This window comes from Microtus pennsylvanicus, chromosome 3 (genome assembly GCF_037038515.1).
Source record: "Microtus pennsylvanicus isolate mMicPen1 chromosome 3, mMicPen1.hap1, whole genome shotgun sequence".
Taxonomy (NCBI): domain Eukaryota; kingdom Metazoa; phylum Chordata; class Mammalia; order Rodentia; family Cricetidae; genus Microtus; species Microtus pennsylvanicus.
In genome coordinates this window covers 99,098,320-99,108,074 of record NC_134581.1, presented here as the reverse complement: position 1 = coordinate 99,108,074, position 9,755 = coordinate 99,098,320, and the positions used below count along the sequence as shown (strand labels likewise).

At 50.9% G+C, this 9,755-nt stretch overlaps 2 protein-coding genes across 2 annotated transcripts; both read right to left on the bottom strand.

The window, feature by feature from the left end:
* Nucleotides 1-215: 215 nt before the first annotated feature.
* On the bottom strand, nucleotides 216-4,999 carry Zglp1 (zinc finger GATA like protein 1). Its single transcript, XM_075966679.1, has 5 exons — nucleotides 4,578-4,999; nucleotides 3,649-4,002; nucleotides 1,151-1,233; nucleotides 707-800; nucleotides 216-525 (listed from the first exon to the last, which is right to left on the bottom strand). Exons 1-5 carry the CDS (start codon nucleotides 4,718-4,720, stop codon nucleotides 396-398), a joined length of 804 nt encoding a protein of 267 aa, XP_075822794.1. The 5' UTR covers nucleotides 4,721-4,999; the 3' UTR covers nucleotides 216-395.
* Nucleotides 5,000-5,118: 119 nt separating this feature from the next.
* Nucleotides 5,119-9,655, bottom strand: Fdx2 (ferredoxin 2). Its single transcript, XM_075966680.1, has 5 exons — nucleotides 9,499-9,655; nucleotides 9,375-9,429; nucleotides 9,183-9,289; nucleotides 5,616-5,703; nucleotides 5,119-5,521 (listed from the first exon to the last, which is right to left on the bottom strand). The coding sequence occupies exons 1-5, from the start codon at nucleotides 9,644-9,646 to the stop codon at nucleotides 5,365-5,367; spliced, it is 555 nt and encodes a 184-aa protein (XP_075822795.1). The 5' UTR covers nucleotides 9,647-9,655; the 3' UTR covers nucleotides 5,119-5,364.
* Nucleotides 9,656-9,755: the final 100 nt, after the last annotated feature.

Here is a 9,755-nt window from a genome sequence, read left to right as displayed (position 1 = left end):
TTTGCAGCCAAACCCAATGACCTGAGTTCAATTCCCAGAATCCACACACAGCTCGTGGGAGGTGAGAACCAACCCCTGGAAGTCGTCCTGTTTTCTGAAACCACTGAAACCACACCATGCCTGAATGTGCGCCTGTGTGCGCACACACGCACACACACACATAAATGTAAAAGAAAATCTAAAGTAAAACATAATTAAAAATAATCATTTCTGCAGTGATTTCTTTTTATTTGGGGCACAGCCAAGACTGAGTGGAAAAGGGGGGCTCTGGACATGAGGCTGACTCTCCAACTGGGATTGCTGGCAGCAAGACAGGCTGGGCACTTCCAGGGGCTGGATTCTATTCTCCCCTGGAGAAACTGAAGCCAAACTGACTTGGCTAGGTAAAGAAGGGCTCACAGTTCCTGAGTTGGGTTTAGGTGGGAGTCCTGGGCCACCCCACATCTGCCACACAACCTCCTGGGCTGGACGCTTTTCCTTGGAACCAGCCAGCAACTGGAACAACGGGTGCCATATTTCTTGTACCTGGAGGTAAGAGTGAGGGAGTAGGGTGTAAGAAACCACCATTTAGGATGCAGTGGGGAACTAGAAACCACCAAGAGGAAAGCATTTTCCTCTCAATAGGTGGCTGTTTTTCTTTCCCTAGTTCCCACACCAGCCGAGTCCAGTCTGACGGCCCCACTCCCAACACCTCTGGGTTGAGGACCTGATGCCACAGGCATTGCAGAGAGGGGTCCCATCTTCGGCATCTCTCCAGAGTGGAGTCCTCTGGGTCCTACAAGAAGCACAGCGCCTGGGCTCTGGAGTGTCAGAAGTCAAAAGGCACAGGGTCAAAGGTCAGAAGTCAGTTTCAGAGGCCTGTGTGGGGTGGAGAATTCCAGGGGTGGCTTCTGTTAAGGCTTCAGTAGCTCTGCGTCTGCCTTGGGTGTTGGCAGAAAGAAAACGGGGAGAGCTGGGCACCGGGACAGATGGTGAGTCAGATGGCGTCTCTACCGAGGAGGAAGCTGGGGGTGGGGTGACTCAGTGCTGGGGGGGCTCTGAGCAGGTCTAAATGAGGAATTGGGATGAAGAAGGGGGCATGCAGAAAGACAGAGGATGTGAAAATGGCACCCTCGAGATATTTCTAGCTCACACCATCTTTGCCTCTCACCAAGGGCCTCGTTGCCTCCTGGGTTGACAAGGGCTTTGGAAGGGCTTGCAGGGAGCTTTTGTAAACAGCTTCTGCCAGGCAAGCTGCAAAAAGAACAAGACGTAGCATTGAGTGGATCTGTAAGGTGGTCCCCAAAATGAATACTTCCCAGGGCCTCACAAGCCCAAGCAAAAGTCACCATTGCCTGTTTCCAGTCCTCTCTATCTTTTTTTTTTTAAAAAGAATTTTATACAGTAATTTTAGATATATTAAATCAAATAAATTAAATTTAAAGTAAAGTAACATTGTCATAGAAAAAATAAAAATTAACAAATTCTTTCTACTTTTATTTTTCTGAGACAAGGTTTCTCTGTGTAACAATCCTGGCTGTCCTGGGATGCATTTATAGACCAGGCTGGCTTCGAACTCATAGAGAGATCCACCTGCCTCTGCCTCCCAAGTGCTGAGATTAAAGGCATGCAGCACCACCACCCGGCCTCTCTGTACTTTTGAAACAAGGTTTTAATAACCTGCCCTGCTTCGGCCTGCACTGTCTCTTGTTTTTCTTGCTGTTAAGACAGAGTCTCTCTGTGTAGCCGAGGTTGTCCTGGAATGTGCTCAGCCTCGTAAGTGCTGGGATTGCAGGTGTGTGGCATCACACCTGGCTGGAGATAATGGTCTCTCATGGATCCCAGGGCTGTGTGCATGCTAGGCAAGCATTCTACCCACTGGGTCACAGCCCCAAACTAAGATTCATTATCAAGGTTAACAGGCATCCCTCAGGGGCATCTGATGTCAAAGACCTGGTTTTATATTCCACTAGCAGCAATAAAATAATTAATATTGCATTTAAGTCAGGTATGTTATATTCCTGTAATTCCAGTCCTAAGGCGCTGAGGCTGCAGAGGGTGAAATTCTGGGTCAGCCTAGTCTACATAATGAGACCTTGTCTCAAAAATTGAAGAAAATAGAAAAAAAAACCCAACAACCAAACCAAGTAATTGAATAAAAATAAGCTGGATGCAACTCAGCAGTGGTGGCGCACGCCTTTAATTCCAGCACTCAGGAGGCAGAAGCAGCGGATCTCTGAGTTCTATGCCAGTCTGGTTGGTTTACAGAGCAAGTTCCAGGACAGCTTAGGGCTGTTACACAGAGCAACCCTGTCTCAAAAAACAAAACAAGATGGATTCGGTGGTGCCCACAGGTAATCCCAGCACTAGGGAGGTGGAGGTGGCAGGATTAGAAATTCAAGGCCATCCTGGGTTATATAAAATCCTGCTTCAAAAAACAGCATGAACAGAATCCAATTCAGGGCCTTTGAAGTAGCTCAGTAGATAAAGGGATTTGCTGCCACATCCAATAACCTGTTTGAACCTTGGAACACACACAATGGAGAGAACCATCTCCTGCAAGTTATCTTCTGACCTACACACAGACACACACACACATGCGCGTGCGCCATGGTACATGCGTACTCCCAAATAAATAAATTAATAAAAATAAAATTTTTGCATGTGTGTAAATTCTAAGTAAGCACAAATAATAAACCTTTTTCATATTTATTACGTCTGTGTGTGTATGCTATAGTGTATGTCAGTGTGTGTATGTGTGTGTGTGTGAATGGAGGTCAGAAGACAGCTCTTGGGAGTCAGGTCTTTTCTACAACACTGGTCCTAGGGATGGAGCTCAGGTCGTCAGGCTTGGCTGCAAGCTCCTTTACCCACCAGGCTGGCCTGAAACTCACAGAGCTCCGCCTGCCCCTCTGCTTCTCGAATGTTGGGATTAAAGGTGCCCAGCAATCTGTGTATTTTTTTGAGCTGGGTCTTTAGCCCAGGCTAGCCAGCTTGCTTCCAACTCAAGGTCCTCAACTTCAGCATCCCAGGTGTTAAGATTACAAGTTTTTCTCTTTGGGGTGTGTTTTTGTTTTTAAAGTGGTTTTTGTTTATTTGCTTGCTTTTTTTTTCCCCAGACAGGGTTTTTCTATGGCATCTGGGTTGTCCTGGAACTCTCTCTCTCTCTTTTTAAAAGATTATTTATTTATTTATTTGATTTGTACTGGTGTTTTGCCTGTATATACTCTATGAGGTGTCGGATCCCCTGGGTCTAGAGTTACAGACAGTTGTGCTGGGAATTGAACCCAAGTCCTCTGGAAGAGCAGCCAGTGTTCTTAACAGCTGAGCCATCTCTCCAGGCCCAAGGCGTTTTGTTTTTTTAATTTTTTTTTTTTTTTTTTTTTGAGCAAGGGTCTAGCTATGTAGCCAGGCTGGCTTTAAATGTGCTTTGGTTCTTTCCCAACATGCCCCCTTTATACATGGCTCCCAGCCTTTTTCAATTCCATCTTGAGGCAAGCTCCTTAAGTTGCACGGGCTGGCCTTGAACTCACTCTGTAGCTTTGATCTTTCCCTGTCTTTCCTCGGTTTCCCGAATAGTTTGGGTGACAGGCCTCTAATACCAGCCCTGTCCTGTAAGTACACTTTTATTATACGCAGGCATATATTATCATGGCTGAGAGTCCCTACCTGTAGGTGGATACAATCTGGAGGCTAGAATCCGGCTGTATCTGAAACTTCAGAGTCACTCCCTTGAACGTGGGGTCCCCCTTCTCAATGCCCTTTTGGGGGTTCAGCTGCTTCCGTGATCTTCTCTGGAGTGAAGTTGGGGGAGCAGCACTAGACAGTTCCGGGTTGGGGTATTGTGTGCTCTTAGGATTCCTGGCCATACTTAGGGGGTCTGACATCCCTATGACCATCAGCTCCCAGCACGGCCCCAGGGCCTGGGAGGCCAGCGAAGGGGACCCCAGTGACCCGTTTTCTTTCTCTTGCAGGAAAGGCAATGCTGTGCTGACAGAGTCCTGGCACGCAGGCCACAGGGACCTGGGGGATAAGAAGCAGTAAGGCGTGGCCACCCCTTTCCTGGGGGCTTGGATTTGATAGGTATGGAGGGGGTGGTGAAGCACCACCCAGTTGGTGCCTCTGCTTTGGTAACCCTGTGCTTCACCTGGGGCCAGAATCCTGGGTTATTAGGTTTAAAAGTTGCAAAATAATTGTTAGCAGAGACTGAATCCCCCGTGGCTGGCTATCAGTTCCCATCAGCCACCCCCACCACTACTAACAAAGCAAGGACCCACCCTAGGCAATCTGCCCAATTCAGGCTAATGTCGGTAGCAACCATTAGTCAATCACCCCATCCACTGCTGTTTGTTAGTAGGTTACCCTCATCACTCCACGGTTGACCCTTCATTGGCACCTTTTTGGGTCGGTCACACAGCCACAGAAGGGTGGGTAGGATGGAAATCACCTGTCCCTTCCTGTATATAGGGACTAAAACGTCATCGGCGCCGGTAACTAAGAGGGGGAAGACTGGAAAGCTGGGGATCGGGACCCCGCAATCTCCGGTACTGGTGAGACATTGGCTAGGATGGGCGGTGGAGGAGTCTTGCCCCACGCACCTGCCATTGGGAGTGAGGCATCTCAGGGCTCCAGGCTCCCGTGTGGGGGGTCGGCTCTTACGGAGCGACTCGGTGTCCAGACAAGGTGGCGCCAGAAGTTCCTGCCGGCGGCGCTCCAAGCCACGGGCTGATGCCGCCTCCATGCCCACTCCGAGCCCAGCAGCAAAATGTCTCTGCCCTGCTCCCCCTAGAGATAAACCCGAAGGGTGAGGGTGATGACGATGGGCGCCACCTGGGCGGAGCCGGTCGGCGCAGGTCACGTGGGGGCGCTGTTTGCACCTGGGAGCACTTTTTGCAGTGGCTGCCAGGAGCCTCAGCTGTGTGATCAGGAAGGCCCCCCCGGGTCACCCCCTGTTTGCTAGCTATCTTCTGATCACTTAGCACAGCCTTGAAGGTCAAGGGGCGCTGTGGATCCCTTCTCTGTGGCTAGGGCGGGGCCTAGTCACGCAGGAGCGTCCCAAGGAAGAACGAAGTCGCGGGTGCTGCCGGGGTTGGGGAGCTGGACAGACCGGCCCCCCAAGGACACAAAACATGCCGCAGATGTGTATTACTCTTTATTGCAGCTCTGGTTTGAGTCCATCCCTAATTTATAGTTCGATTCTCCCTGGTGGACTGACACACCCAAGATGGAGACCCATCCCCCTCAGTGCCCAGACATGAGCTGTACCCAGCAGCGGCTCTGGTCTCACACTGTGCTTTCAGCTTCTCTTTCCCGGCCAGTCCATGCACTGGGACCAGAAGCATGTCTTTTCAATTCAGTGGCCCTGGTTGGTCCGGTGACCTCCTCTCAATGGGGCTTGGGGATGTGGCCATCCACGTAGAAGTTCCTGGTGACCTTGGGAAGAGCAAACTCGACTCCTTCCAGCTCAGGGGTCAGCACAATCTGGCAGCCCAGTCTTGAGTTCTCCTGGAGCAGCGGGGCCATGTCCAACATATCGTCCTCCCTGGGACAAAGGGCAGTGGTCAGGGTGGTGTGGGTGGAAGAACCCTGGGCACAGGGAGGCGGATGCCGGCAGTATAGCTGGGCTGCCCACTCACCTCTCCTCAGGAGGAGGCAGGAGATCCAGGTGGGTCTCACTCACATACACATGGCAGGTGGAACATGCCAGGGAGGCTTCGCAGGCCCCTGGGGACAGGAGGAAAGAGGCATCCTTAGTGAGGAACACGCTCCACCTCAGCTTCCTAGCCTCAGCCTTCTCAGAGCTGAGAAGGTTTCTAATTCGTCTGTAGACTTTCCGTTGTTTGAGACAGTCTTAGTTAGGCAGCCCAGGCTAGCCTTAAACTCACTATGTAGCCAAGGACAGCCTGGAACCGACTCTCCCAAGGGGTATGATGACAAACGTGAGCCACTATGCCTAGTCCTACGCTAACTTCAGTCCACCTCAGGGCCTCTGCCTTTGTACCCATGACCTACAATGTTCTCTGCTTTGCTTGCCACAGCATCCCTATGGACGTCAGAGGGCGGCTCTGTTGCTCTCCACCCAGAGGACTGAAATCAGTCACCAGACTTCTGCTTCAAGTGCCTTGACCCCCTGAACCACCGCATTCTCCCAAATCTGTAATTTTTTTCTGAGACAAAATTTCTCTGTGTTACAGCTCTAGCTGTCTGGAACTTGCTTCGTAGACCAGGCTGGCCTCAAAACTCAGAGATACACCTGCTTCTGCCTCCCAAGTGCTGGGATTAAAAGGCCTGCGCCACCACCACCTGGCTAGTCAAATCTAATTTTTGAGACTGAGTTATCTAGGCTAGGTCTGAATCTGGGCCTGGGACTAAAGGCCAATCCTTAAATGCTTTTTAAACATTTATTTATGGATGTGTGAATCTGTGTGGAAATGTGCACACCACAGCACACATGTTAAGGTCAGAGGACATCTTGCATTGCTTCTTCCAAGTCAATTTTAGGGATTGGACTCAGGTCCTAAGGCTTGGCGGCAAGTGCCCTTTAATCAATGAGTCATCGTGCCAGCCCAGATCCTCAACTTTCCACTCTCCTGGTTCAGCTTCCCAAGCAGATAGGGTTATAGGCCCGAGCCAGCAGGTCTCACTTGTTTGGATTACCCTGGGTTTTTGTTGCACTGCTTGGTCTTGAACTCTTAGACTCAGGTAGTCCTGATGCTCAGCTTCTGATGCAGCAAGGGCCACAGGAATGCCCACCATTGCCCAGGTAATCTATAGCCACCTTTCTATCCTCGAGTTGGCTTGCTGTCTGCTGATTTACCTTTCTCTCTGTTCCAATCGCTGCTCGGTACACCAGACGCTAGACTCACCAGCACTTTCCAGCAGCTCTATCCATTTTCACTGGATTTTTGGTTTGTTCCAAGAAAAAGTCTCACTGTGTAGCCCTGGCTATCCTAGAACTTGCTATGTAGAACGGGCTGGCCTCAAATCCCAGAGATCCACCTGCCTCTCTACCAAGTGCTGGCAGCAAAGGTGTGCGCCACCATGCTCAGCCACATCTAACCCGGCGCAGACCCTTCCAACTCATCTGCCAGTGAAACCCTAGCAATTTCTTTATTACTTGGCTCCCAGTTCCTGTTAGGCTCAGAGGGCCTGTCACTTCGGCACACTCAGTAGACAGTATTCACACAAGGACGCTCATCATTTTTTGAAATACAATTTTTCATAATTTGTGTTTTCATAATTTCATTATTTTTGAGACAGGGACTCTTGCTAAGTTATCCAGGCTGGGTATGAATCTAAGCAGACATTGCCATTTTTGTTTTTGTTTGAGACAGGGTTTCACTATATAGCCCTGGCTGTCCTGGCACTCACTATGTACACCAGAACGGCTTTGACCCAGAGATCCGCCTGCCTCTGCCTCCGGAGTCTGGGAGTAAAGGCGTGCGCAACTACATCAGGCTTCATTTTTTTTTTCTTTTTTTAAAGACAGGGTCTCACCAAAAATCCCTGCCTTGCCTGGAATGCACTCATTGGGTAAAGGGATTGCTGCCAAGTCTAAAGACCCGAGTTCAATCCTAGCAAAACAATATGGAAGGAGTGAATTGTGTGCCTTAAGCTGTCCTTTAACCTCTACAGAGGCACATGTATGCACATAAATAAATTCAATAAAGAAAATTCCCACTGATATTCGCAGAGAGCAGCATGGGAGGACTAAATGCCCCATGTATGAATCATGTTTTGCCGTGCTTCTCTTGCGTCTGAACCCACCTACCATCACACGGTGCACTCTCTCTTTCTGCAGGGTGGATCACCCTGCTCTAGTCACAAAGCTGCACGAGGAACTGCAATCAACACTCGCAGAGGACAGGAGAGGCCACAGGTGACAGGAATGAGGCAGATGGCAGAGAGCCAATGAAACAAACTTTGAGACCACGAGATACACAGACAGACATGAGCATGGGCTTAAGCTGGGGTGAAAGGGTGCCAGACACAGTCTGGAGAAAGAGGAGCCTGGCTAGCAATGTGCTGGGAAAACACTTCTGACACAGAACAAGAAGCACAGAGGTCTGGGGATAGTCCTGAGCGCTGCGGCCTGAAGAAGGGACAGAGTCACACACACACTGATCTCAGCACTGGAGGGCAGGGGTCAACAGCAAGAATCCACAAGCTACAAGAGAAGGCATATTCTAGTAGCCTCTAGTAAACAGTAAGAGCTGCTCCGGGACCAAGTTTTAGTTCAGTGTTAAGTTTTTAATTTTAAGTATTTATTTGTATGTCTGTGTGTGCTGGGCATGAGAGTGCAGTGGCCACAGAGGTCAGGTGAGGGTCTGAGCCGTGGAGCTATTGGTATAGAAGGCTGTGAATTACCTGGCACAGAGCGAATGGCAGGGACAGAGCAAAGCCTTTTGCAAGGGCCATATGCACTCTTCAGCACTGAGCAACCTCTCCAGTTCTATGATTGTCTCTAATTTGAGTGTGCTATTACTACGTACATGATGTGTGCATCTGCCGCAGCCAGCTTCTTTCCTGCCTTTATGTGGTCTCAGGGAATTGAACTCAGGTTGGTAGGCTTGTGTAGGAGCCATCCTATCAGCTCAAACTCAGAGGTGGCTAAACAGTGGAGACAGTCTGTAATCCCAGAACTGAGAAAGCTGAGGCAGGAGGATCATCCAGTGGGTTTAAGGCGAAGGCACAGAGACTGTCTTAACCTTAGCACCCAAGACGGGGAGGCAGGAGGGTCACTCCCGTGGGTTTGAACCTAGCTTGGTTAGTTACTTTCAAAACAGCCTGAGTTACACCGAGTCTATCTCAGCTCTTCCCACTCCCACCCCCTCCGCATATGGAGGTGTAGTAGCACATGCTTGTAGTCTCAGTACTCAGAAAGTGGAAGCAGGAGCATCACTGCAATAAGGTGCAGGCTACCCTGAATTACATATTCAAGTTGTTGGACAGCCTGAGGTAGAGCGTGAGGCCCTGATTACCGACCCACTAGTCCACACCAAAACAAAACTACCGGGTAAGGTGTTACTGTGGGGCACTGTCACACAGCACTAGGGAGGTGGAGGCAGGAGGGTCAGAAGTTGCACGCCACCCTCTGATAGTAATTCGAGGCAAACCTGAGCTATTATTATGAGACCGTCTCAGAAATGCAAAAAGGATGTGAAAGAATGGCAAGGGTCTCCAAGTAATTCCCTATGACCTACCTTCCAGGTCCACCCCATGGCGCTGGGCCAGGTGAAGAACATTGTCCCCAACTCTGCCCCTCACGGGGATCCGCCGACCAGAGCGGTCCACGAAGACCACGTTGACCCTGGGGACAGACAGGGTGCAGGCGCTGAGCCGAGGCCGGCCTGCGGCTGAGTGGCAGGGCGGGGCAAGGCGTGGCGGGCACTCACGCGTCCCGGGGCAGCTCCGGGCCGTCCGCCTCGTCCTCCCCTGCGCGCCGCTCTCCTGGAAAACACGAGTGGGTGAGCGGCTGCGGCCTCGCTGCCAGCCGCGGCCCGGCCTGGCCCTAGGTACCTGTACTCCGGAGAGTCCTGGATATCGCTGCCCCGTGCCCAGTCCAGTTACCCCAAGATCCCCCGGCGGCCCGCAACAGGACCCGGGCACTCACGCCGCGGGCCATGGAGGCGGCCATGATAGGCCACGTGACCGGAACACCGAGCATGCTCAGTGACTATGCGGCAACTTTAACCGCAGCCGCATGAGGTCAGAGGTGATGTACCAGAATTCAGTCTGACTTCCGGCCTGGCCCTTTGATTTCCTAAGCCCCTTCA